The 27,912-nt window shown below is 47.4% G+C and overlaps 5 protein-coding genes across 5 annotated transcripts; 2 read left to right on the top strand and 3 right to left on the bottom strand.

Annotated features, from left to right (window-relative positions):
• Positions 1 to 1,059: 1,059 nt before the first annotated feature.
• ANOM_004301 (DUF2434 domain-containing protein) lies at positions 1,060 to 2,613 on the top strand (the record flags this gene model as incomplete). Its single annotated transcript, XM_015549558.1, has 3 exons — positions 1,060 to 1,616; positions 1,678 to 1,902; positions 1,962 to 2,613. 3 exons carry the CDS (start codon positions 1,060 to 1,062, stop codon positions 2,611 to 2,613), a joined length of 1,434 nt encoding a protein of 477 aa, XP_015409354.1.
• Positions 2,614 to 3,363: 750 nt separating this feature from the next.
• Positions 3,364 to 13,091, bottom strand: ANOM_004300 (camp independent regulatory protein; the record flags this gene model as incomplete). The annotated part of the gene is made up of 2 exons (XM_015549557.1): positions 3,364 to 4,851; positions 13,023 to 13,091. 2 exons carry the CDS (start codon positions 13,089 to 13,091, stop codon positions 3,364 to 3,366), a joined length of 1,557 nt encoding a protein of 518 aa, XP_015409353.1.
• A 3,857-nt stretch (positions 13,092 to 16,948) lies between these two features.
• ANOM_004299 (asparagine--tRNA ligase SLM5) lies at positions 16,949 to 18,772 on the bottom strand (the record flags this gene model as incomplete). The annotated part of the gene is made up of 3 exons (XM_015549556.1): positions 18,458 to 18,772; positions 18,260 to 18,380; positions 16,949 to 18,187 (listed from the first exon to the last, which is right to left on the bottom strand). The coding sequence occupies exons 1-3, from the start codon at positions 18,724 to 18,726 to the stop codon at positions 16,949 to 16,951; spliced, it is 1,629 nt and encodes a 542-aa protein (XP_015409324.1). The 5' UTR covers positions 18,727 to 18,772.
• Positions 18,773 to 21,561: 2,789 nt separating this feature from the next.
• ANOM_004298 (uncharacterized protein) lies at positions 21,562 to 22,603 on the top strand (the record flags this gene model as incomplete). Its single annotated transcript, XM_015549555.1, has 3 exons — positions 21,562 to 21,887; positions 21,948 to 22,104; positions 22,157 to 22,603. 3 exons carry the CDS (start codon positions 21,562 to 21,564, stop codon positions 22,601 to 22,603), a joined length of 930 nt encoding a protein of 309 aa, XP_015409323.1.
• A 480-nt stretch (positions 22,604 to 23,083) lies between these two features.
• Positions 23,084 to 23,603, bottom strand: ANOM_004297 (uncharacterized protein; the record flags this gene model as incomplete). Its single annotated transcript, XM_015549554.1, has 2 exons — positions 23,084 to 23,357; positions 23,476 to 23,603. 2 exons carry the CDS (start codon positions 23,601 to 23,603, stop codon positions 23,084 to 23,086), a joined length of 402 nt encoding a protein of 133 aa, XP_015409340.1.
• Between the last annotated feature and the right edge of the window lie 4,309 nt (positions 23,604 to 27,912).

The following is a 27,912-nucleotide window of genomic DNA, read 5'->3' as shown; positions in this document are numbered from 1 at the left end:
AATGCCAAGGGGCAAAAGGAGTTGATAAAAAAGAAAAATGATGACCTATGCATTCTCCGATCATGATGCTCACTAGTTGAATTGAGTTAAGGTTCGTATTCGGCGTGGGATCGTGAAACGGCCGAATCATGCTGAGCATGAACTTGGTCTGGGGTATGGAATGGGTGCAATACCTCCGTACCCAGAAAAAAGAAAAGAGAAAGTGGCTGGCCCTGGACCCGGCAGAGAATCACCCGCATACCAGGAAATGCCTCATTTTGAGCCGGCTGTGCTCCTGCAAGTCGACGATCCTCGGCTTGTGCTCTTCTCACACGTCGCAATGATACGCATGCTGGGGTCGTAAAGTGCAGCTCCCTCGCGCGGGGTGGAGAAGGGATGTGTGCCCGGGGCAGTGTGATGTCTCATCTGTCGTCTGCCTATCATCTGATATCATTTCGACAGGGGTAGGTGTTTCTCTGGAGAGTGTTTCTGTTGCATTCTCTAGTTTCTCCGTGGTGCATGAGAAGAGAATGAAATTCCCTGTGACCTGTAGTGTTGATTTATCCCGATCGGGACTGTGCTCTACTGGTCTTATGTAAGCGTCACGATAAGAGGATTTTCTCTTATCTCTGATCTTATCGATAAGACTCATTCTCGTCACATGCATATCATGGAGCGACTTCACCAACTTCCCAATGAGGCAAGAAACTTCTGCAAACCGCAATCACTGAACAGAAGTTAGACCCTTTCGGAGCTTATGGTTCCTCGTGGCTGATCTGTGGCACGGTATGTGATATGACTCTGAACCGCGGATCCGATTAGGTCTTCCCGTTGGATCGCAGGGCCACTCTACGCATCATAGACTGTGCCCTGAATGCGACCTCATCTCTCGTCATGCCTCTATCAGCCTCCGAGTTTTCCGCGGTTGCAATTATGCTGCTCGCAACTCTCTTTTCCTTGTCAAGGCGCAATTGCTGCCAACAGTCCCCGCAACGGGAACGCGGCATTGAGCTGCCGTACAGATAAAATCGCTGCATATCTCTCTCCGGTGATGGGCTGTAAATACACAGCTCATTCATTATGACGCTGTTGTACATACGGGGACTAGCCCCCTACCAACCTGGTGACAACGGTACCGATGTGATAATCAACGAAGTGCACTTCAATCGAACCGCGCTCGATACCTACAACTACAGGCTCTACACCAACGGGACACTGTCCAATGGCACGAACTGCTTCCTAGCGTTCCAGCGATTCAGGCCTCACATGTTCGATGAGAATGGCACATTCATCAATGGAACCTCGTGCTACGCGCCTATCAACGCTATCGGCCAACATGCGTCTCTCGGCCTAGCATATGCCCTGATGTTCGTCATCACCATCTTCCTCAGCCTCCGCAACCTCCGCAAGCACAGCCGGAGTTACCTGCCGCACGACCGTCGCTGGAACATCGTAAGCCGACGACTTAAATGGTGCTGGCTCATATTCGTCGCTGTCTGCGGCGCCATCAGCTGCTTCATGAGCATCGATGTCGATAGAAACTACCTCCAAAGCGCACCCCTGATCCTCCAAAGCGTATTCTACACACTCCTAACCCCGGGTCTAATGGCTGCAGTCTGGGAAGCCGTCCGACACTGGTAAACCCCCCTACCTTCACAAACCAACCAGCCAGCCAAGCAGCTAAGATGAAAAACACAGGGCAAGATGGCAAACCCGCCAAATCCACGACCGCGACCCTTACGCCTTCACCAAAGCCAGCACACGCAGTTGGCAGGAAACCCTCCTCCCTATCCTCTTCTACGTCCTCGCCCTCTTAAACTTCATCCTCACTGTACCCCGCAGCTGGTCCGCCATCGAGCTCCAACGCAGTGAAGAGCAACAGACCCTCACGCCCGCCCAGTGGCAACAGACACCCGCTGGCGCGTAGCAGGCTTCATAGCCCTTGCTGGAATGCTGGTGATAACCTACAGCCTCGAACACAGCATCTACCGCTACAAGCCCCGCCCATCAAGTCTAGTCGGCCAACTCCTCTTCTATTTAAACGCCGCGCCCTCGCAATTCCTCCTCGCCATCGCCATCCTGGGAATCAAAATCGGTTACGCCATCGCTTCAGCCTTCGATTGGACCCTCTCGCCGCTGAAATACGACGTCCAGTCCGCCTGGATCTATGGCCTAGGCTATACCCCCGCCCTACTCATCATTCTCCTCTTCAATATCTGCGGCTACTGCGAGCTAAACGAAGACAAGGCACTTATCGCACAACGCGGGGAGCTAGAATCCGCGTTAGCCAACGACGAGGGCATCGGACAGCGAAATCCACCGTGGTGGAAGAAGCAGCGGCTGCGTTCGTTCGCGAGGGAGATTACAGGTCGGGGATCCCCGATCGACAGAGATAGGGAGGATATGGCCCGGTACGTCGAGATGGGGATCATCAAACCGCAGGAGCAGAGCGGGGATAGAGTCATGGGTGTCTCAGAGGTGAACAAGGAGGAACCCGGCGTTACGACGCGGCAGGCGACAAGCACTACTTTTGAGGATGATGGGTCGGAGTCGCCGCTGGATCATATCGAGTATGTTGTGCAACCGGAGCGGAGTGCGTCTCCGCAGCCCATCCCCGGGGGAAGGAATATATGAAGGAGGGGGGCTTGCATTGTATGCAGGTATAATAGGGCGTGTTATTATAAGGGTTTAAATTGCTTTCTGGAACGGGAGTTGGGTAATTAGTTCAATGGGTGTTCAGGGGACTTGGCTCGGAGTGTAACATTGGGTTATTTTTAGATTCGGTTCTAATACCAATTGGATGTTTGGACTGAGTACCACATGTAATGGATGCATATTGTTGACTTTATGGTGGCATGCTCGGGTTTTTTTATTTACATGTATCCCATGGGTAGCTATGTACATGGTACAGGGGAGAGACTTTTACACACTTTTGACATGGACACAGTAAGTTCAGCCGGAATGATCAATCATCAACATGATCAATTGGTATATCGAGTCATCCTAACCACAGCAAAGGCTAGTCCCAAAGCGTATATCAACAAAATGCCGTGAAAACAGTGGCCTCAGGAATATGAAATAGACAAGCTATAATGGAAGACAAAAAGCAAAAGACCCCACCCATGCTTTATGATGCACCCTCTTTAACAACGCCGGTCCTGCCCAAAATCACAATAAATAACAAAACAAGATCGTTATGACCGTTCCATATCACTTTTGGATACCAGCGAACGGGTACATCTCATACAATGAGCTAAGTTAAACAAAAAAAAAAAAAGAAAAGGCAGATGGTAAGGAATGATGGAGTAATGTGCAAGGTGCTGGGTGTGGAGTATCGGAGAATGACTTTAGAGGCAAGGGAGATGCAAGGAATCCCGGTCACGTTCACGCAGTGAACACCCGGTCTAATTGTCGGAGGGCCCGCATGTCCTCTCCTCCGAACCCAATCTTGTCGCTGGGGATATCGCGCGGTCCTTCGGCTCGTCCCGAGGACGGTGCGGTGATCGACGGCAAGGAGCCACTAGCTGGAGTGCCGTTCATCAGAGCTCCAATGCTGGGCACGGTTGTGCCAGAGCTGCTGGGCTCGGGCGGTTTGATGGTAGTGGTCGGGGGAGAGATGTGTGCCGCGCTTGAAGGAACTTGGTTCAACAAGCGTGGGCTTCGCGCAACCAACCCGGCAGCGGGAGGAACAGATGGGGGTTGTGTGCGTGGTGATGCCCTTCGAAGGTCTGCTGGTCCGTATTCTTGGGGACTGCGCTGATGAATCTCGTGGGGATCTGCAACTAGCCGCGGTGACCGGCCATTTGCAATGACCGGTAACGACGGATGCTGCACGCTCGGGGCTTGTATTGTCGGGGCTAATGCCTCAATTGGATGCACCGGTCGCTCGTAAGGCGTGGCCAACGGTTGCGGAGGCGGTGGGGGAGGCAGGGCGTGTGGTTGATGGTGAGCATATGGCACGTGGCCATTCGATCCCGATACCGGAGGGAGATACGAGGGATAATGGACTGGGACGGTTGGCGGGGTGGCTAATGGGGTTGGCGGCCAAGCGTACGACGGAGTGTATGATTGAGGATGCGTGGCTCCCGAGCGGGCATATGCACCCATTGGATGAGGTGGTACCGAGTAGGTAGCTCCAGCCATTGGCCCGCGTGTCACTACTGGCAGATTTTGTTGATCATTGACAGTAGATTCTGGGTACAGACCTTTCTGCGGGCGAACATGACGCAGAGCGGGATCGGTCGATGGCTGTTGAAGGTTGGCGGCGGAGGGATGTGACCTAGAGTAGTAGCTGATGAGATGAAGATGTTGCCCAGTAGAGGTGGTTATGCTGAAAGACTGCTTCATCAGACCGTCAGGCTTGTATCTGTAGCCATCCGGACCCTCATCTGGGCCGTCGCCGCGGTCATCGTCGCTGCCTCGGCTCTCGGGGGTCTTGCCCGCTCTCGACATGGTGGATTGCGCCACGCCCGTTCCTCCTCGCTTGCCCTCCATTTCACGATATGTCAAAAAGCTGCCTGACACGCGACTGGCGCTCCAAGACTTCCCATCCGTCCATCTGCGCATCCCCGCTTCCCGCTCATCCCACACGAAGACCGATCCGGAGCGTATTAATTGGCGTTCTTTCTCGGATAATCGTCTCTGTACGCGGGGCAGGAGGCCAATGCGACATGCTTCGAAGAGGATGATAGCGTCCGCCGGCGTGCGGACGTGGCCGTGATACGTCTCCATCCACCTTCGGTGATCTGTGTAGGACCCCGTAATGGTTGTAGGCTTCAACGCCAGGGTAGGCTGTTTACTGAGGTACGGAATGTTGATAAGATTGAGCGGCTGGCTACTTGGAGCAATGCCTCCTTTGAGCCCGGCTTGTTTCTTTATTTAGTGACGTTTCTCCTATCAAAGGATTTGGGGGGCGATCCACGAGTATATTTCCCTAAAGCGGAAATGGGGACCGGCTCACGGGAGGGAAAGTCACGTCCGATCCTGTGAGCAGTCCACCACCGGTGAAGGATATTCGGTGGGAATCTTGGGGAGGATTGATATTAGTATTTCATCAATGCCCACGGGAGGTCCTGGCCACTTGCGATGTCGGAGTAAAGGATTAAAGGGAAGAGGGAGGAGGGGGATGGAATGTAGAACAAGTTAAGGCAGCAAGGAAGGGGACGTAGGGGAGTGGGGAGGGCTGATAGGAGAATAAAGAATGCAGGCAAGCGGACCAAGTCATTAAGATTATGAGACAAGGATACATTTGGAACATGACAGGGACGGGAAAGGGAGGGAAAAGGGAAAGAAAACGAAAAAAGACCTCGTAAATTACTCACCTGGATCGTGTTATGTTAGAGAAGTGACTTAAAGACACGGGTTCGGTAAAAGAGAACCTGAACAATGCGAGGACGGTAGTTGGTGGATTGGAAGACGAGAGACGAAGGGAAAGAAAGGAAGAAGAGGTTCCAGACAGATTTGAACGGAGTAGGTCGTCGAGTAATCGGTAGCAGTGAGGTAGTAAAGAGTATGTAAAAGAAAACGAAACGCAGACAAAGGGAGGCATTAAAGCATGAGTATCAGAGATAGAGTGGAGCCTTTGCAACTCTGGACCCCACAGGGTTGTTTTAATATTTTTTAAATGGATTTATTTTTTATTATTTATTTTCTTTTTTCGTAATTTTTTAATTATTATTAATGCATTTTTGGGGGAATATTTTATTTTAGTCTATTTCCCCATCAGAAAAGAGTAAATGTATTACTTCTTTCCTATGGACTCTGTATTCTATTATGTATTCTGAACCCATTATTAACTCGGGATTTCGATTTTGATTTTCTCGATTCTTCTTCCTTCCTTCCTTCTCGCCTTGTCTCATGAGTCCAAGACAGTCAGTAATCAAATCAAGAAGCGAGCAAACCCATTGAATGACCGAAGGGGATGGCTTGGACCTCTAGGCGTTGGTCATGCCGAGAAGCCATCAGAAGACAAAGTGTGGGTAAAGCACAAAGGGCCGCGGCAAATCATTTCATCTGATGCCCTTTGGACAGGAGCCTGGGCGTGGTAGACGGCGAAAAAATAAAAAATAAAAAAGTAAAAGGATTAAATCTGAATAAATGGCAACCTTGATTTTAACCTTTATGTTTTCCATAGTCGCTCATCCATGGTTCGTGGGGGAGGAGAGGCGGACATGACCTCGTTTTGTCGGGAACGACTGAATCATTCATTACTGTTAGTTACTACCCAAGATATTATAATTCAACATCGATTCTTATTATTAACGTTTGATGACTGTTACCTTTTTTTTTGTTGTTTCCTCTCAGCTGATAGGGTAAAAGGAAAACTGTGACCTTAATCCATCGTCCGTTCCTCAGTCCCAGAGAGGATGATCCCAGGACAATGTGGAAGGGTGATCGAAACCAAAAAAGAAAGTAAGTTGAGTTGTGGAGTCATTCTAAACTAAGCTTGATAGTAGTAATACTTGGAGATGGGACATGGGTGTGTATAATGGTGTAATACTGGATCTAATAATTGGATGGCTTTATTACGGTTACACTTGAATTTTTTTTCATTTTTCTGATTTTGATTAATATTATTTCCTCTCTTTGGGGCACTGGTTGTCATTCAACGATTAATTTATCTTTCCAACGTATGTCTCTTCCAAGTAAGAAGCGCCCCCAAGATAGTTTTTTTTTTTCCAAAATAGTGCTTACGGTTAATTCTACATACCAGATGTTCAGTCCAGTTCAGGAATGCTGCACGGGATCAAATATTCTCCATTGATCTAGCCTCTGATTAAAGACAAGAAGGACAAGAGCTTGGCAAAGTCTTTGTATTTCTTGGCTCCAAGTTTCGGCTTTTGCCTTGAAACGCAAGAAAGGGAAAAATACCATGACAGGTGCGATCGATGACAACAAAAAATAAAAAGAAGAAGAAGAAATAGGAATGATCACCGAATGAAACATAATGAAAAGAAAAGAAAGGGAAAAATTCAAATCTTCCCCGAATAAACCCACCTCCTGAGAGATAAATAGAGGCCAATAAAGTTGTCCAAGCAAGTAACATTCGCATAACAATCAATAACTCATCATAAAACGGTATTACACTAGAAAGATACCAGTGGCGCTCTGATCGCTTGATCCCATCCGAAAAGCGATTAGTACGCGACTTTCTGAAGCTTAAGCTTAATCCAACACGAGGAACCTTAAGCTCGCTTAGAAAAGAGGCCCCCCTCGGGGTTCCACTTGTTCCAAATGGAGGTGGCCTTTGGGTTTCAATTTTTAATCGACAATCCTTGGGTTTGATTATGCTACTCTTATGTATCACCCCACCTAGCCAATCGCCGACTCCCAATCCGTCAAATTATGCAGTTATGCAAATAGGGTTAAACTCTCCCCGGGGTTGTGCAGCGGTTCAGCCCGAAAGTGACCCTTCAATGGCCAAGGCTGACGACATTGGCTTTGCCGTTTTGCCGTCCACGGCGGACTCTAATTTGGAACAGAGAAAAATAAAATAATACGACCAAATCAGAAAAAAAACCGGCCAAATATCCAAATGGTCGCCGCCTTCGATGCAACACACTTTAATCTAATATATGGTTAAGATGCTGTGCTTTTTCTCTTTTCGGCTCCGGAGCCCGGCAGATGACAGCAGCCACCGTGGCGATTATATTCGTATTCGTAATTGCCCAAGCCACAGGATTTGGAGAGTTTATCAAGTTGATGATACTCTTTGTACTATATGATGTCGTGAAGTCGGGTGTTGCCTTTACCTTCCTCAACAAATAATAAATCACAAGGAAAGAAGAAAGAGAAGCCGATAACCCCCACGTCAATGAATCTGATAGGATAGGGCTAATGTCAGTCGACTACTATAGAGGATAGGTAATTTATAACTCAAAAAAGTGCACACTAGCTCGACCAAACTACTCCGGAGTACAATGGAACTGGAAGGTGTTCGGACTCCAACTCCAACTCCTATAATTTGTCCACCTGAAACTAGCCATGAAACAGGGATCTTAGCTGTGTGCACAGAGCGAACATCAACCTAAAATAAATTATCCGCCCGTGACGGTGGCCTCTTTGGGTAACTCCTCGATGGGACTCCAATATAGTATCGAATTTAGACACCTGCCTAGCTGAGAATTCAAACCCACCTGCATGTTCATCGTCCACGGCTAGTGGCGGGCTCATTTAATCCATTCCCCTCCCCTCTCCTCCGACAGGTCCTTTGTATCTGTACGATGATGTATGTCCATACATAGTCTAGCACCTAATCGTAATCAAACTATTAGAAGCTTGACGAATCTTATCCAACCCCCGAAGAGGAAGGGTACTTTATTAGAAACAGAAAAACAAAACAAACACCAACCCATTGAAGATGCCTTAACTTTACGAGCATAGAGGTTTTTTTTCTTGTTTTCTTTGTATTTTAGACCTTGATTCGGGCGAGGCAAGGTGAGCAGTCATATGCAACCCAATGCCACGTAAGGCACAGACCGGAAAACCCGGCTGTTTTACCCATCATTTAACCATATTGACAATTCTCTCATAAGGCTTTCCTTCTTGGATTGCTAATACTGTGATGCGGACTACGGATACCATAGTCCCGGAAGTTATTGTCCAGTCACGTTGATCGGAGTCGCCAGATAAAGTTGGCGGGCGCAGTCGAAGGATCGAGCTTTGGCCTTGCTTATTTACTATACATAGTACGGATTGGGGGCTTGTGCTGTACATCAGCTTGCTCTTGTACATATATAATGAGATATGAGATGTATGACTAGGCTTTTCCTTTTCCTTTTATTTTTAATTTTATTAATTCCTTTTTTTTTGTTTAAAAAAATTTTTTTTCAAAGGATTTTAGAATGAGAATCAATGCATTAATAACCCGAGGTTACTTCTACACAGCCTACCCTAACCTATTTCTGTTCTGTGACGAATATGATTGATTGATCTGATATTGGTTGGTTGCCCCATTCAACATTGAACATCCGGCACTGCCGCTCAGGCTACCATAAAACCGAGGTCCCCAAAAGCCAAAGAAAAACGAATAATTAATTATAATACTCAAAAATAACATCGCCTAATCACTTGTATGCAAGTTACAATGACGCTAGTGCTCACGATAAGCGTATCGCCAGCAACGTCAGTTGAATGGTAACCAATTCTCTTGGCTCCTTGGCCGGTCCACTTAAAGACGACGAGATTACTTGAAGCCAAGCAGCGTCGGCGAGGGTGGTTGGGAGTCAGGAGAACAGGTGTCGCTTTGCAGCTGATGTCTCACATGGCTGAACGGTGAAAACAAGTAGTGGTTTCAAGCATAAAATTTGTAATACGGCTAGGCGTGAAGGAGAGGTCACCTCAATCACATCTGCACTGAGAGTGATAATGCTGATCATTGCAGGTCAGGCCTAGGGTTTTGCAGCAAATTGTGTAGCCCTAAGCAGTAATGGTGGACATGCCACAGCAGCGTTGCACGGTAGCTTTTGTAAGAGCCACCAACAAAACTCTTATTTATCAGTTCCTCTCGCGGGTATGGCGGCGGAGCGTACATATCACCTGCAGAATGCCTGTCGATACTCTGAGAGAGTGACGGTCCAAGCAAGGTACATCCGGTACCGACACGGACTGATATCACACTTCCTCGTCGCGGGCGGTGGTACAAAAGCACAAAGGCTTCGATACTTCGGTGCTACTTACACCCTTCCAGCAAGATAATCCTAGTACGTCGTTGTGATAGGGGGTTGACGGTCGTCCGGGATTCCACCTGGTTCACTCCGTTGATTTAGCCTGAGCCTCGCGAGAGCATCCCTGCAAGTATGTGCCACACTATCAGCCAACAAAGACAACTAAGCTTTGTCCCCCTCGAATGTAACTTAGCTCTACACTAAGCTACGGTGCCATGGTCAATATTAATATGAGAGTTATTACTATCTCCTGTCCGGACTTGAGTACCTGGGAGGATAGGGTTGTAGGTATGTATGGGTAGTATTGTACATTGTTACGGGACCGATCGGACTTAACACATGATTCAAGTGCCGATGAAGCCGAGACTATTCATGACTTCAATGACTAAATTACTACTACCATACTACCTAGGTAACTAGGTACATCCACGATTTTAGCATCATCCACCCAGTTGTACATGGTATACTCAGGTGCAGCCTGGAGGACATACCTTCGTTCACCCCTGATCCTCTCGCAACTTTTCCCCCTTGAGGATCCCCTTGCTTCCTATCAGGTCGCACGAGGATTTAGTCACACCCATCTGAGACCTGTAGATAGCATTTAATGCATGCCACTGCAATGCAACCCTTGATTGGAATCAAAGTTGCCAAGCAGGCCTGTGTGTGAAACGTTGCACGGGTTTATCTCCACTAGCATAATCAGTTTAAGGTAAGGTCAAATAGTCCTCTACCTGAGAAGCTCGACTTTCTTTCATTCACAATTCAGTTCCTTATTCGCTCAAAGCATGGAGAGAGGGGGGGAGGGATTTCCACAATTGCCCGGGGAGGGAAATTTGTGCGGTGTTTGGTGCGCGCGCACGCGCGTGTGTGTGTGTAATCTAAACCGAGTAACTCCCTCCCCAATAAACCTGAAATCAGGAATGCATGGGGATCCCTCTTCCTGTCACCGTGACTGGTTACTTTCGGGGTAGTTGTAGATCAACTGCCCGACATAGATAACTTTGAGAGGATCATCCCCTCATTCCCATTTGCATGATGATCGATCACAGATAGTCTGTTGAATTAGGTTAAGGTACGGAAGAAGATAGTTTCGTCTATCCCACCTGACTGGATTTTCATTTTATGATACTCGATGTACTTTTTAATAGAATTATTTTCTTTTTTGCTTTCTGGATAGGAAGGACACAGTCCTCTGTACTCCGTCAGTAAAGACTACTACGGAGGAGGCCCCAGCTCTCGGCACCCACCGTTGCCACACTCTTAGTCCATATAGTCTCAAGAACTAGGTAACTAGTCCCCCCTAACAAAGAACAACCTACCAGAAATCCAGTCCAGTGAGGTACAGTACAACCCCCCCCTCCATAATTAAAAATCGAAAACAAGGCCCGAGGATCCCTATCCTGGCCCTAATACCAAGCGTCAAAGCGCTGCAGAGCCAAGCCTATCCCCGCCGTCTAAACGAAGAGGGATGAGAGTAAAACAAAATAAAATAAAATAAAATAAAATAAAATAAAAAAACACGAGAGTTTTGACTGGATCCCCAACATTCAGATAGCCAAGGCTTAGCCTAGTGTGGCTGAAGGACTAATCCGACTAGTTTACCTCCGTTGTCTTGCCTCTTGTATTTCCGAGGGGATCCGCTGTTGTATCCATGCTTGCATGCATGTATGTATATGTACTGTACGTATGTATGTATGTATGTATGTACCTAGGTAAGTATGTACACCCAGAGGGGGGATTGAATTTAAATATTCAGAATTGAATGTACGGAGTATACCTGGGCGTATATATACATGTGTATAGTTTGCAGACCTTCCTGGGAATGATTGATATCATGTGGCTTGGTTTGGCTTTTTTAATTAATAAAAATGAAGATGGGGAAGCTCGCTTCGTATTTGATGCGAAGTTGGTACTATATTGGATTGTGACGGCCTCCATTGTTATTAAAGACCGAGAAATACGGGAGGTCTGATAGGCTTTTCCACGGATCGAACAGACCGATTAGGTAATTCACAGCGATCGGGAACATTGATTGATTGATTAATCAAGAGAAATTAAAATGAACCCAGAAGAAAGTTTTCATAAAAACTCGTTTTCACCCAGGATTGTGTACATCAAAGTGTACAAGTGGCCTCAACAAGGACAGGCAAAAGGCAAGGAAAGAATAAAATATGACTCAGCATGCCGAGGATTAGCCATGATACGTCCGATACGAGGGAAATACGAGCCCACCGGCACTTCTAGGCAGTGTCATCGCCAACGGACGCCGGAAAAAGGCCGACATGATATGCTTAACACCAGTAAGGTTGGCAACTTGGCAGTTTTCCCCGCGTGCGATCCTCCGCAGCATTCCCTATGAAATTGGACGGAATTTCCGGACAATCGGAATGTTTCGTTTCGTAATCTAGGGGGAAGGAAGAAGAATATGGTCCTCCTCGGTGTTCGAATATAGAAGTTTTTCAGTGGAAAACATGCTGGCCAGGATGTAACAAGGAATCATGGTGGAATATGTTGAGTGCATACTAAAGAGAACAAGATATCCCTTCTCGCCTCTTCCCAATTTCAGCAAATGGAGTCTCAGGCCAGTTGAACCAAGTCGGACGTGATTCCTCGTCCGACCGTCGCCAAAGCGAGGTGGATCGCCGGCAGCCCAATGGTATCGGGGCTTGTAGGCGAGGCTCCGCCCAGACCGCAGCTTGGAGGTATTAAAGTATCCGATGGAACCAGTCAGCATACGCCGGGTCTGGTGTTCCTGCTTCTTTTAGATAAAGCTGTAATCCAGCGGTTAGGTAATATCTCTGTCTTATTGGATCCTCCGGACCTTCGCCTTTTTTTTCCGCCATAGCCGAGACCTGGCCCCAAGACTAGAGACACATGGATACCTCCGGTACAGTGAGGGAGGGAGAGAGAGTCTGTGGGAGACACAGACCTCACACAAGGAGAGCTTCCAGAATCCGCAATCGAATGATGAAAAGAACTCCGGGTCCTCCGGATGATCCACTCAGGGGAAAATGTGGTTCATGATTCCTATTTTCTCTTCAATATAACCCTTTCCAGAATCGTATCGGACTCGATTCCGTCACCGCCGACGGGGTGGACTCCCCTTCATGTGTTGCCTTGTTCTGCCGAGTAGAGTTACATTCTCGTCCAGGGATGGGATGGGGCCAGAGGATTTTTCCTTTTTTTAATTTTTTTTTTTTTTTCACCACCACCCCCTTGGGCGCTGTTTTCGGACTTAGGAGATCCGTTGGATACGTCGCTTCCTGCCGCAAGGGGTAACCTGAGCGATCGACTGACTCTAAACAAAAGAAAGTATTAGGGTTTTTGGACCGGTCCTAGTATTGCCTTCCCGCTGAAGCTTGACATCACTGTACATACCACATCGAGACTCTGTTCAGGGTTCAGACGGAGGAACCTCCGTTCATGCATCCCCTTCGACATATACATTTTTGATTTGCTTTTACTTTTTTTTTGACTTTCTTTCATAGACATTCCTCACGTAGAGAGCAGGGGAGGCTTAGATTCTATTACGTTTCTCTCTCGATCTCTTCTTTGTGCCCTCTTCCCGAATCCACATGTGTCTCGGCGCTAAACAAAATTACAATGTATAATAATAGTATAACTTGTCTATATTATGAACTACAACGTCCTCTCGTTATGCCCGGCTCTAATTAAAGTAGCCAATCCCTGCTCCTCAACCCATGCCCTATACAAGTGGACTCCTCCCCGGTCCTCCTCCTGTATATCTAGTTAATTTATAGGGCTGCTAGCACTATACGTTATCGAAAGGGGTTCGTGAAAAGGATACAAAGTGGAGCTGTGTCAAATCTCGCTACGGCCCCGGTCTTGTTTCAAATTTATAGGGGAATCCATAGTGCCTTGGGCCAGTGATGGGGTATAAACAATGTCTCATATGTATTATCGCTATAGATGTAGTACTGTTTTCATGGTGGTCATGTCATGAGACTTGCTGCCGGTCGTATATGTAGGCGGGGATAGTATGCCGCTTAATTGACTGCTAAATTGGGAAAGGAGATTTTGAATTTTGAAAGTTCGTGTTGCCTTTTAGTGGAGATGAGGGTATCTTAGCGTTTACATTGAATGATATTGAAGGAACAACGTACACCCCTCATTAATATACATCTATATACTGTACCTGTGGAGGTGAAACTCCTTCGCACACCACTATCCCATGGTCCAAAGAAGACGAATCTCAAGAGTATCTTGATATATCCAGCTCGTATTGTTCGCAGAGGGTCGACGGTGTTCCCTCTTGAAAGTGGAATAGTAAATTTACAATATGTACAAGTACGGAACTATATTACCCCATAAAAATACATACCTAATGTTGAACTACAAGACTCCCCCTTGTTTATTGCATATGCCTTACTCCTCTGCATAAGTAGTTCCCGTCGAGCTAGGCCTTCATCTGCGGGTCGCAAACGAGTTGCCAAGTGCAGGTGCATGGATTGGCACTAGTCGAAGAGTATCAAGGATTACAGTACCTTCCATTCCATAAATCCAGACAGGATGTGACGAGTATGTGCAATGGCGTCCGGGCACTGTCGATTTACAGAGTAGTCAGGTGATGGGATGCCCTGGGCATCTGTCTGGCCTTGCTGGCATTAACCATAGTACTACAGGGTAGTATGTACATGCATGAAATGCTGTGTCTCCATCTGTGATATCATCTGACCAAGTGTCATCTGCACAACGTTATTGATCTGGTAACCTGGTAGAACTTCTAGATCGTTTACACCGAGGATTTAAGAATGTGCGTTTTGGACACAATATCACTATAATCCTGATTTATTGACCGGGGATGTATCTTATGAGCTTCGACCTTATTGATATATATGACCTTCTCCGTATCAAACAGGAAACAAGTTGGACGAGGTACATTGCCAGTGTGGGTAAGTCACTTTTGTTTGCAATATCCTTAGCTAAGTACCCTCTTTGACCTATTCCAGCCGCTGATAGATTCTCATTATTGCAAAAGATATAGACATGGAAATGAAGGGCCGATATCAGCTCCCCGCACTAATTTGCTGAGCATACGCCCCATCACTACAGACAGGTACTCAACGAAGTCCCAGAAGAGCCAATGAAGCGCCTAAGAATGATAATTCCTGGTCTTCTACCTTATTCTCCATTACTGAGGCTCTTGGGTCATCCCATGGCTGATTTAACTCATTTTTGAACTCAATCGATTACAGCAACAGTGTGGGCAGTGACGAGTGTGAATCCACGCATACACCACCTTTGTTGCCCACAAATGTAGAAGAGTGCAATTCTCAAGCACGGTTTCTTCAGCGGAACAATAGCCACGCTGTGTTGGAATCCCCGCCAACTCAGCAAGATATAAGCACTTATGGAGCAGTCCTATGTAACCATATACACATATAGCAAATTGATTCTCACCTTATACACCACATCAATATTGGCAAGATCTACGACATTCATGCCAATGGTTAATAGAGTAGCTATCTCGCCGCATTAGGTTCGATCTCGGTATCCCCTGCTGCTGTGCATGGGATATACATTTCTGGCTGCTGGTGCCGCAGCACAGATATCTGCTTCTAGAAACTATAGTCACGGGAGAGATAGGATGCAGGTTGGCATATTTCCGATGTGAATAGAGCATGAGGTTATGGTGTGTAAGGTAGTGCCCGCATGTCCTGAATAGGACGCCTGCACCGACAATGGTATGCTCCTCACTACCGTGATTCTCCAGCTCAGCATTGCTACCGGTACCGTTGCAGACAAGCTCTTTGCTAGACTTGCCAACAATAATCACTAGGATGTGACTGGGATGCATGTTGCCATCTAGTCGATACAATATTAAGCCGCCCGGGTTCTTCAAGTACTTCAAATTCAACCTCGTTGGGTGTGTCGTGTCCTTGCATCTTGCCCATCTATGAGCCCTCCTGGACCATACCAAAAAGGGTGCACAATTGAATATCTTGGTATGGAAGGGACCTAGTGACGGTGAGGGGAAGCTTATCGACCTCCTTCATGGAATAGAGTAACAGCAGCCATGTAGGAGAGCTTGGGTCTTGTCATAGCTACCTTGTAGGGTACAAAAGGAAAATGATAACTCAAGCCCTTACCCATACAATATACTCTATCGAACAGTCGAACAGTCGATGGCCCTGTTTGCTATTGAGGGTGTTGGTCTTTTTCACAATACAAGCTTAATCTTGCCTTCATGTAATCTATTTTATGCCTAAAAACATACGTGCCTGGATCTCTTGCATGGTATATGGCTCTCCTCGTTACTCCCCGAGGTGCGCCACCCGTATCAGTCAGTTAAAACACCTATCGGTGAATTTAGTCCGAACTACTCAACTGTGCATTATCTTGGTAGTTACTCATTATATATGTTTATGTAAGCCTTATATAAAAGTGTTAAAAAGCCAGTCGCATATGTATAGTATAGGCGGATACTGTGTACATAGAGAGCCAAGGTAGTCTCTTGGGCATTAACAAAAAAAAAAAAAAAAAAAGCTCCATATTCCCATATTCCGGGTATTGACATGTCATGGGCATATAGATCTCACGTCTCGACCGCAGCCATTCGAATTTACTAGTAGGTTCGTCAAGAGGACCTGTCTTTCTCAACACCCCCTCTCCATTGAGATGATTGCAACTATATATTTAGGAACAACCGTCCTTCAAACACCCAATATGGGTTATGCTCGAGTACTCCATATTCCACAACCATAAGACCCGCTCTACGTATAAAGTAATTAACCACCCAACATCAACCCAACAGCATCCTAGAACTCCTCCATACCCACTTACAAGATACAAACTCTGGTTCATAGTCCCAGTTTTGTTTTGCACATTTTTGTATATAGATACTAAAACCGAGCTATGACGACATGATAGGGCGGCTGGCCTAATGGTAAGGCGCTAGATTTCGGCTCTAGAGATTGCAGGTTCGATCCCTGCGTCGCTCGATCTTTTTGCGTTTTTTTTTGGTTTTCTATTATATCCTAGTTGCATTGTATTGCCCCTATCTGGTTAGTTTTTGTAAGTAGGGGTCTTGGCTAGGCTATGCCGTTGGAGTGAATAATGATCTCCGTTGATAGCCGTAGTATATACTGACCAGTACAGTTTGCGCAGTACCCTAGGTAGGTCTCGCCTCGGTCTTCTAGTAGGACTACGTCTCGCAGACTCTCCTCGACTGGAGTTGCTTGGGTGAAACTACTACTGGGGACGAGCGGTTGATATTGACCATCGTACATGTCTATCTAGTGTACATTTCAGGGTAGAGTAGAGTAAGATACATTATTTACAGATCAGCAGTCCGCCCTGCCAAAATACCGAGGGAAAGATACCACGTCCCGGATGCTGGAGACGCCGGCTAGGTATCCCAGGAATCGGTCAAAGCCGAGACCAAATCCTCCATGAGGCGCAGTTCCCCACCGTCGAAGATCCGCATACCACTGGAGATGGCCCAGGTCTTCGCCGGGCAAGAGGTGAGGGTACATCGGCGTCTCGGAATCGGCTTGTGTTCCCGCTTCCGTTTCCGCACCCGGAGCGGGCGGTGCGCGGGCCTTGATCAGCCCGTGCTCGCGCATGTTCTGGATGATTTCGGGGAGGCGGTGCTCGCGGAGCGAGCCCCCTGCAACTTCGCTAACCTCTGGGAGGAGGAGATCAAAGCATGCGACTGTTTCGCCTGGTGCTGCGGAGCCGTCCCCACTGGATGGCAGCATGTAGAATGGCTTGACAGCCTTAGGGTAGTCGGTCACGAACACAGGGCGGCCGTTGTGAATCACGTCGACGATGTACTTCTCGTGCTCCAGCTGGAGACCGCCGGTCCATTCGGGTGCATGTTCAAAGGTGGCTTGTCCCTTGGCGACTGCGTCCTGGAGCTTTTCAATTGCTTGTGTGTAGGTCATACGACCCCACTTGGGTCCCTCCATCATATCATTCCATCGTTGGCTTAGATCAGCACTGGATCCTTCAGTTTGATCTTGACCGGACTCGCCCGACCGCTTTGCGGACAAGATCTCCTGGCCAACAGGTGTGTCATGTAACCGACGAACCAGGTCACGGAGAATGTACTCTACGGAGTCGGTCAGCGAGTCTAAGTCATGCATGTAATTCATCTCCGCCTCCAGCATGTAGAACTCGCTAAGATGGCGCGGCGTATCGCTCTTCTCGGCCCGGAACATGGGCGATATCGTCCATACATTTCCTAACTCTGCCGCGTAGGCCTCAAGGTGGAGCTGCGACGACACCGTTAGGTATTTGGGTGCCCGGAAGAAATGCTCGCCCTCCGACTGTGTCCCCATAGCTTCCCGCGGCAGAACCGTGAATGTCTCCCCAGCACCTTCGCAATCCGACGACGTGATCAACGGTGGGTGGACTTGAACGTAGCCCCCGTTCGGGGCGAAGCGAAACACATTTCCTAGCTGGTACATGCATTCGGATCTGAACCGCGAGAGGAGGGAGTTGAATGGTGTGCGCATGCGGAGGTGGGGAATCTGACGAAGGAAGTCGGGGCTGTGGTACTTTTTCTGGATAGGGTAGGTCTGTTCGTATTATGATAGTTAGCTGCATCGCCCTTCGGGTCGTTTGTATAATCTCCAGAAGGCCTCGTCTACCTCAGGGTCTGCACTCCCAAGAACATTCACGTCTGTTGTTTGAAGCTCATGGGTTTGCTCCTTGCCCGGTGGGCAAGCCTTCCAAATTCCAGATATTTCCACAGCAGTTCCAGTAGACAGACTAGAGATACATTGATTAGAGCCCAGTGCTTCGGAATAAATCAAGGGTGGTCAAGCTCAGTAGGAAGGCGGACGTACTCGGCAGCCTGTGCTGGCCTCAAAAAGGCCTGTAAAGGCTCAATTGTAGACCCGTCTGTGATCTCGGCGAACGCAAAGCGTTTCTGCTTTCGGACGGAGCGAATGAACCCATTCAACTTGATCTCTTGATCTTCCAAACTGCAGGGTCCATTCTTGCTTTGCTCAAGGACTTGTGCGCATCGTAAGAGCGTGGGGCCGACGCCCTGGCTTGCAGGTTTATGGCTCAGTCTGGCAACAGACGTAGCGAAGGTTCGCCGCCATGTTCGCATTTCTTGTGGAAAAGGTACCGAGCTGGTTGTGGTGATGTGTTGAGGGCTCTGTTCTGGGGAATGCGCGTGCGCCTAAGCGCCGGAGGACGGCGCGCAAATTAACTTATTTGGCCCGATAAATAACTTCCTGTTATCTCCGCGCCTTTCAAACGAACTCGAAAGACATCTAGAAAAACTGAAGTATACTATATAATTCTGCGCATCCAAATGGCCATAACAAGCCCCGCTAGCTCAGTTGGCTAGAGCGCCAGACTTTTAAAGCAAAAGCCTTGCTGCAATCTGGATGTCAGGAGTTCGAGCCTCCTGCGGGGCGATGTTCTCTTTTTGTCTGAATATTTTTTTGTCTATTTTCCCTTCTTTTTCGAACGGATATGATTTTTTCTAGTGAACCTATTCTTTCTTATTCACCATATATTGGTGAATAAAAGGTCATAGCCCTTGACGATGGGGGTCATCCAGATCCTTTTCTAGCCAACTCCACAGCCCTAGAATCGTAACAGTGCCCTGGTTGTCCATAGCAGATGGGACATGTTCTTCGTTCTCACATAGTACTCTGCCCAGGCGCCTCCTGAATACTTTAGCAAAGCTATTGTGCAGCGTCAAAGTTGGCTAGTAGTGGTCCGATCTTCTGGCATGACAGCCGATGGACACGTAGATCATCTTCTGAACCGGAAGAGCGTCCTCGCATATGGAGCCACATCAAGAGTTAAGTTGAATCTGTAAACCCAGGCAAGGCAGTCGAACAAATCTTGATGGTTTGCTCACAGAGTGCCCGTTGATTTGAATGCAAAGATATCTGGTATGTTGGAAGCATGGATTCCGCCTGCGAAAACCCTCTAGATTTCTTCCTACCTTAGCAGGAATGCTGCATCTCTATAGCCAAGAGGCTCATTGGAATAGGTTAGCTGTCACACTAGGCTCCTCGGGGCCTTGCATCCACAGGTGGTGCTACCTGTAACAATGGGGACGCTGCTAGGCTCAATATTGTTATCCGAGGCTGATCCAGCAACAGAAAGGCTGTGCTCATCGGAACCTTTCATATTGGCATCACTAGTATCCTCCTGTGGAGTAGGCGTCGCCTCTAACCTGGGTAGCATAGGTGTTTGTCTCATAGGTAAGGACAGGTGTAATAGAGAACGCCTCTGTAGTTCTTACATCGGTATCTCTTGTTCCGCAAAGGAACCCATCAGATCCAAAAACGAGCCCCAGTCCCATGACGTCTGCATCACAGATCATAGTAAGGCTTAGGGCGTTTAAGACTTTTCAAGACGTCGCCGTGATTGATGCCCTCTAGCCGAGGGTTTCCTTTCTTAGCTTAGCGAAGGTGACTAAGAATCTCGTTGTTAAGGGCACGCTGGACATGTATGAATTGTGTGTTGTTGTGAATAATCTTTGACACTCAATCAGCCATCGACCAGTTCCTGATGTTTGCAAAAGGCATCGCGGATTTAGAAGGACCCAAAATGGAAGAATCAGCGAAATACGCTGTAGATCTTTCTTGTGCATCTTCTTAAGCGGGATCGCCTCTCTCCACCCGTCCTGAAAGACATCAAGAATGTTGATAGTGTCAAGAATCGAGATGGTCCGCTTTCCGAGGAAAATATGCTATTTTCAGACGCGTGGGAGCGCAGAGGACATAGGGCAGACATCTTAGGGCACGATATCTTGGCTGCCGCTGTAGTTTGATGTGATGAACGAACCCGAGATACGAAGGTAGAATGCGATGCACAGGAGGAGGGATATCGAAGCAGATGGAGATGAGGCAGAGGCAAAGAAATGAAGAAGGCAGGTGAATAAAGAAAAGGGCTTACTACAGCAGGCTCTTTGAGTTCTTAGATACAAAAAATATAGCAGTGTTCACACATCTCGGCCCACAATGACACACCACACTGATGCTAAAATGGCGAAGGACAAGATTTCCAGGCTCACATAGAGGCATTGTGCGTTTCCCCTCGAAGTCTGTAATAGACTGCCCAGAAATGTTAACCCCTGGCCTCCTATACTTCACATTGGTATAACATCAAATGCAGATAATCTAGATTCTAGTTACTAGTACTCTGTAGTGAGCCAACCAGAGTGCAAAACCTACCTTCAAGATATCCCCTTTAACTGTGTCTTCTTGAGCGTCAATGGCACAAATCTATCTCTAACCCTTAGTACACTCTGCTCAAGGGAGACTTTTTGGCACTGGACGTATGTTTCCTGCTGATTCCTGCATAAAATAGATACCACTAGGTTGGTACAATATAGACAAGGGCCAGCCTTTAGGGTCAGAGAAGACAAAATAATTCTTCCAGTAATTCTCTATCCCTTACCAACAAGATACCAGGTTACATCTTATAATGTTAATCTCGCGCAGTACAGACTCGTTTTCTTCCTGGCTCCTCCTCCATAGACGCCTGGGTCGGAGAGATTTCTCGGCTGAAGCTCGTAGCGAGGGCAACATCGCAGTGTCATAGTATGCGCTATACAAGTAGTACATTGGGAGAAATGGGACAATATAAGATCACCGACTGCATCTCAGGAAAAGGGGGTCAGTAAAGTAGAATTCAGGTCATTATTGACTGATGTACTCCGTAAGTACTTGGTACCTTCGGCTAAGTGCTGAGACTAATAATGTCAACGGGCCAGATCCGCTCTGAATGGTATCTTGACCTTTCTATATCAAAAGGCTACTACAAGTCTACAACTGTACGTATTGGCCTTTGTCTCGCTTTCTGCTTTCGCCACCGCCTGCCATTTACTCGTATAAATTTGTCCTCGAAGCTCCAAGCCTCCAACTTCTCTGCAGTACATACCCCCATTCCCATTCAAATCTCTTGTCTTGTTTACGCTATGCCACCCGGCAGCGCGGATACAGCTTATATCAACGCATTTCATGTTGCGTGTAGCAATGGTGATCTGCCGAAAGTCCGGGAGGCCCTCGCCAGCGGGCGACTCTCTGCTGAGCCTCTTAACAACGGACTCAGTCTCGCCACCCAAGCGGCACATCTGGATATCGTGACGGCGCTCTTCGATGCCGGCGTGCCCATAACACCCGGGGCAGTAGGCTCTCTTTGCGGGAAGGAAGACCATCAGGACCCGCGTATAATTCGCCTCTACTTTGACCGTGGCCTGAAACCTAGAAAATGTACCACGTCCCTCGGCGAGCCTCTTCTCCGGTACGTTGATGGCCAGTTGAGTTAATCTCTGATTGCAAGACTAACTTCTAGGGAATATAGCTTTTTGAATGCTGCCTGTGCTCGCGAGTTACTGGAGCGAGGCGTTGACCCCAACCGTTGCGGCCCGAAGAAGACAAAACCCCTGGCCAGCGCTCTTGAACAGGCCTATAAAGACAACGGAGCTTTGTTCGACCTGCTCGTCGAATACGGCGCTAAGGTAGAATCCAGTCTCTTCTTTTCCGCTATTTGTTGGAGCAGGTCGAGTACAGTGTTCAAAACTAGATTCCCTTCTTGCCAAAGGTCTCGACCCGAACACGACCTCCGCGGACTGGGGCACGCCTTTACACTGCGCTGTCTGTCTCGCTATGGAGAACCTGGTTCAAATACTACTAGACGCGGGCGCAGATCCTACGGCACAACTGGGGTGCAAACAATTCCGTGACCGAAGCCCTGCAGAAGTAGCAGAGTTACTCATACGGGTCAAGGATCCCAGCAGCCAGGCCAAGTATCAGAGTATACTCAAACTCCTTGTAGCTGCAGAAATTAGTCACACTAATTCTACAACCGCTTTGTCGAAAAAGCTGATCAAGCATAAGCAGGCAACAAACTCGGTACAAGCTGATACAGAGAAGCCAAGCGCCGGGGATACTACAGAGCCCATAGCAAGAGACAGAAAACTAATACCCAGCATACTGCTGTTACGAATACTCCGATAGGGGATATTTCTCAGAATAGGATTAGCAGCCGAACACGAAGTCGTACCAAGTTGTCTCCTAACTAGATCTACTGCGGTTAATAGCTTGTTTCGCGGTAGTAGAGCAGGGTAGTAGGTTGGCTATACAGGAAATATAAGCTCCTTCAGTCTTACAAGCAGTCAGATACTATTCCTTTTTACGGAGTATACTTCAGCTTGCTGTAGCGTAACTAATTGTCCTGAATGCTCCAAGTGCCTGTTATTCCTGTCCTCCTTTCTACCTCTGATTCGCCAGGATCCGTTCCGTTGTACTATGTCGGTTTTTGATGACTTCTCCTTGGGATATATTATACATGAGACGACAATAAAATATAGACAATTGCCAACAGTTGTTGATCACACCAGATCCCGCATATGGCTCGCCATTTGTCCTTGTGGTAGTTCCGGTCTTCAACCCACAACATAGCCCATTGCTGCGTTTGCACCCCCCTCCCCCAATGTCCTAGGCTCGGTCGTATTTGAAGAGATTCCTTCCTCTGACTGTATCTTCTAAGAAGAGTTCTGAATCTTCTTCCACCGTCTTGTACGCAATGTCTGTCCAGCGTGATTGGTCTTGCAGCATGGGCACCAGCTCGCCGACAGTGTCACGGATCTGATTCCACTGTATGGTGTAGTCGGCAGCACTTGGATCTGCTGCCAACTGCCGGAAAACCTTGGCTGGGTAGATAAGATAAGCGTGGACGTAGTCGTTCTCGATCAGGTCGGCGTCGAGTTTCCTGTGGTATTTCCCCCGTCTCTCAGTATATCAGTGACAGTGAGCTTGAACAGTTCAGCGTTTGTTTGGGTCGGCGGGTCCCGCATTCTATTTCCGGGTCGAAGGAGATATTCTCCCACCTGTGGGTCGCATATACTGCCTTGCGGCTGATGATATACAAGGTGGTGTACCCCTTGAGGCCCTGGAGACCGGTGCTCCACTCCCTCCTCCGTAACCGGCCGAATTCTTGCAGGATCGCTGTGCTCATCTAGGTCACATGAGGGGCGGAGTCGCATGTCACGATCGGTCTCGAAATCTTGGGGAGCTCTTGCTCGTAGAATTTCCCCAGCGATTCTTCCGGCAGCTTCACCCATTTTGCTAGACTGGCGTATGGCTAGGTTATGTTGTCGTTGTTAGGTGAGCAAGAGAGAAGCAGAATTGAAATGCTAAGCGAGGGGTTCCAAGGTGATGGTCGCTCTAGAACCTAGTGGCGACGACCTGGTGGATCTCTTACAGATCTGGCAGCTCGATGGATTAGCGGCTGACTATTTGTCAATTATGGCCTACATTGATCCACGAGATATCCCGCAGTCGATTCTTCCACCTGCAGCTTCAGCGAAAAACCAAGCGGAGGCAATAGGTCTTCTGAAGGTGTATTCCTTTATTAGTGCACAGGTTCGTGATGGTCTATTCGGTCTGCGTTGACTTGTGCATCTTGCGACTCGAAATTGGATGAGGATAAACAGGACTCTTGATATTGTAGTGGGGTGATACCCCCTACCTATCACATGATCCCATATCCTTTGTGCATATATTAGGTAGCCGCTCGCCATGGCTTAGAGAAATCAGGCAATTTCTCCATTCTTCCACAAGACCGTACCAACCGGTAGTGTAGGAATGTATGTGCAACTACGTGATCAGCGAACATCGGAATGAGATAGAGTAGCGGTACGACCGACCCACCCGCTTTACAATATTTGGGCAGAAAGAGCAGCATGCTAGCTAAATAATGTCTTCCCTGATGGTGACCATACTAGTATACTCACCGCTGCAAATCTTAGATCTTGCGTTCAATAGTTGGGCGGTACTAGAGGGATGATAGTAGTAGTACATACACTACTTGATAGATTAGAGAGGCAATGTATACGTTCAAGTAAAAAGTGTTTAGATATAGATCGTCGAGCCATTCTATGGAGTATATGTTAATCTACGGAGTAGAATATCGGGTTCAACTGGTCGGTGTGGCTAGGCAAATCATGCATGGCCTGAACCAAGAGCGGGAGTGTGGCGGCAATTGTTAGACTTTCTCTCATATAGGCAGAGTGTAAAGAAATTCACATCCACCGCCCGGATGGTCTAGTGGTATGATTCGCGCTTAGGGAAAACCCAAGCATTGACTGCGCGAGGTCCCCGGTTCGATCCCGGGTTCGGGCCTATCTTTTCATTTTTTTATTATTTTAAATACCTCTGTCTCATTGTACTAATATATCGAGCAAATTGCGTCGAAGGACTTGCTCATTAGGGTTGTCAGAATATGATCCCGTAATTAAGGTACTTCTTCGGGTGGTCCGCTGGTCTATGACCCTGATTTCGCTGTCCATTCATTCATTCATAGGCAGCTGGGCCTCCACCATACACTCGTGAAGCTTAGATCTACGCACTTTCATAGGAATATACCAGCACGGATGGCCGAGTGCCAAAGGTGCGAGATATCTAGCCGTTTACCGTGAAAGGCCGCGTATGGCGTTATATCGACGCCTGAGCTTCACAGTTCCTTAGACGAAAAGTTAACGTCGACTAATAGCTGAGGCCAAAGAGAGTTTAGAAATTGCATTTCAAACATAACACCGACGAGGGACTTGATAAGATAGCGATTACGCACTTCCGCAACGCCATTCAGCTCCGGAGTGTGAGCTAGCTAGGTCCCAAACGATACTTCAACCTTTGCGATATGCTTGCCGGTGTTTGTCGCTGTGTATGGACTAGACTCGGTAATCTTTTCCCGCTTGGGATATGCATCTAGCCACTTGGGTAGAAACCTCGAAAATCTCGTCATTCGACTTCAATAGAAAAACGCAGCAAAATCCACTAGCATCGTCGATGAAGGTGGCGTAGTAGCGGAAACCTCTGAGTTTTTGCATTGAAACGGGACCGCTAGTATTGTCAATATGCAAGCGCTTGCTCGGCTTAGTACGAGTACGGCTTGCCCATCAAACAAGGCAGACAGTTTATAGATATTGTTGTACCTTTTTAGATAAAACGGTCCTCGCAAGCGTGACAGGCGTGTCGGCATGCAACTTCCATTGAGATTAGAGTCAATGTACGCTAAGTTGCCGCCGTAGAGGTGTCAGTAGAGGCATCAGTAGTCAGCTTCAGCCACAAATTGTGAGTGTTAGTAACGAGCAGCTTAGCTGCACGACAGCTAACTGATCGTAGCTCGTGGAGTGAAGCCAGTACTAGCCTCGCGATAGTGCACCGCACGCTAATGCACAGTGGTCCCACTGAGCTTTCAGAGTCGCAAATTCAATGCTAGTATGTGTCTCAACTCCAGTCTGCGTTAGTTCGGGGCAATAAATGAAACTTTGGGCCAATACTGACACCAGCCAGACTATCGACAGCGTCAAGGTGTAGCCTAAAGCACCTCCAATAACAACGTCGGGCTTGACCTCGAAGGTAACATCCCTGTAGTCTCGGCAAAGACTGGATACATATCTGCCAATACCACAAGCAGTCTGCAATCCGTGAATTTGATGGAATTAACTCTAAATGATGTTGAATTGTCTGAAACTCCGGAACCTAGTATGCAGAAGTTTCCCCCTTCCTTTAATGTCAACTGCAGCTTGAGATGTGGATAAACTGCCAGCTGTAACACGGAAGTAGAACTCGGCATTGAGTTTGATTGCTGATTCATTGTTAAGAAATGAGGCCATATAAGAATTGATGTAGCAGAAGCCTTAGCGGCAGTTCTTGGCTTAGGGCTACGTAAGACCTTACGACAGTTAAAACTGTACTAAAACGACTCCTAGCTGGCATAGTAAACTGTAAAGTTGCAGTTCGACCGCGATCTCGGCCTCTACTGTTATCTCGACTGATTGATGGTGAATTCGTATTTGTATTGTGGTCGTCGTCGCCCTTGCCGATCCGTACATGCAGTTGGTTGTTTGTGTCTCATTGCCGCTTAGTTCTTTGTTTACTACTACTACTGTGGCCTCGATTGTCTCTGTCAGACTTGTCAAACCTGTCGATCGTTGCAGTTATCGATATGAAGGGCTGGGAATAGCCGAAGGCAGTAGGGGTATAGTGCAAAAGCGAGGGTCATTCCCTATACAAGAAAGGTCGAGATGGTTATTAGGAGTTGACTGGGTCTATAGAAGGTAGCACACCATCCTGTGTGTGTGGATGGGCAAAAAGATAGGCCCGAACCCGGGATCGAACCGGGGACCTCGCGCAGTCAATGCTTGGGTTTTCCCTAAGCGCGAATCATACCACTAGACCATCCGGGCGGTGGATGTGAATTTCTTCAAACTCTGCCTATATGAGAGAAAACCAGGTTCTAGTACTGCGGCATTGTATCTGATAGTTACTACAACTATGGAAATTGTGAGACTAACAGCCTGTGTGTTTAGTTTATCAACTACTAGTTAACTAAGTGCCAAATTCCTTATTTAGGTACTCACTGTGCTCCTACCAGTGTTAACTTCTACAGTAGTGACTGCCTGTATGAACTATAGTTATCGCAATTTCAGTGTCGGACAGTGCGGGAAGCCTTTCTCACCAAGCTGTTCTTGATCATAGTACTACTCATATTGAATGTGACTCTAATATTGGTTAAGGAAGAAGTCCTTGTCAGGTTAGATCATCCAGTAGCACGAGTTAATAATGCTGAGAAGTTATCTTGGCTTCATTTTACATGTAGATTATTTGTGTGTCCTTACAAAGTCTACTTTACTGCTCTGAACTCTTTCTTACTTCCCATAGTGACTGTAATACTGTAATGTAGACACCTCAGCCCATCAAAAAGAATTCCCAAAAACACGCGATTTGCATTAATCTCCCACACCCTCAGAAATCACACAACAGGGCTGAAATCAAAGCCACAGAAAGATCCCATTATAACTCTTGAAGATCTGACAGTCGCATGACCCTGAAATCTAATGGCACCCTACTAGAGCACCCCAGTCCCCATAGGATAGGATTAATGCAGAAAAACCACCTTAATTACATTGAAATTTAGTGTGAGGGTGGGTGATCTTCCAACAGGACGAAAGTTTTCCTTTTATGCATTTTTCGAGGTGTTGTTATTGTTGCTGGCACTGTCATCCTCGGTATCATCGCTTGGTCTTGGGCGGTTGGCTCTATGATCTGATTAGCTGGACCTAAGCCGGCAAACCTTGTAACCTTGCACTTGGATACAGGATTTTTAACATACGCGAGCTTGAAAATGTCTTTGCCAACATCCTTCAGAAACGTTAAGGATGACTTTGTCGCCTTCTTGGCGGCATTCCCAAATGCTTCCACAGCCTCTTTAGACGTATGCTCGGTTTGGTACACAAGCTAGGCAAGTAACTCGTCGTCAG

This window comes from Aspergillus nomiae (genome assembly GCF_001204775.2).
Source record: "Aspergillus nomiae NRRL 13137 chromosome Unknown contig00053, whole genome shotgun sequence".
Taxonomy (NCBI): domain Eukaryota; kingdom Fungi; phylum Ascomycota; class Eurotiomycetes; order Eurotiales; family Aspergillaceae; genus Aspergillus; species Aspergillus nomiae.
The sequence above is the reverse complement of the archived record's forward strand: the minus strand, read 5'-3'. Positions and strand labels throughout refer to the sequence as shown.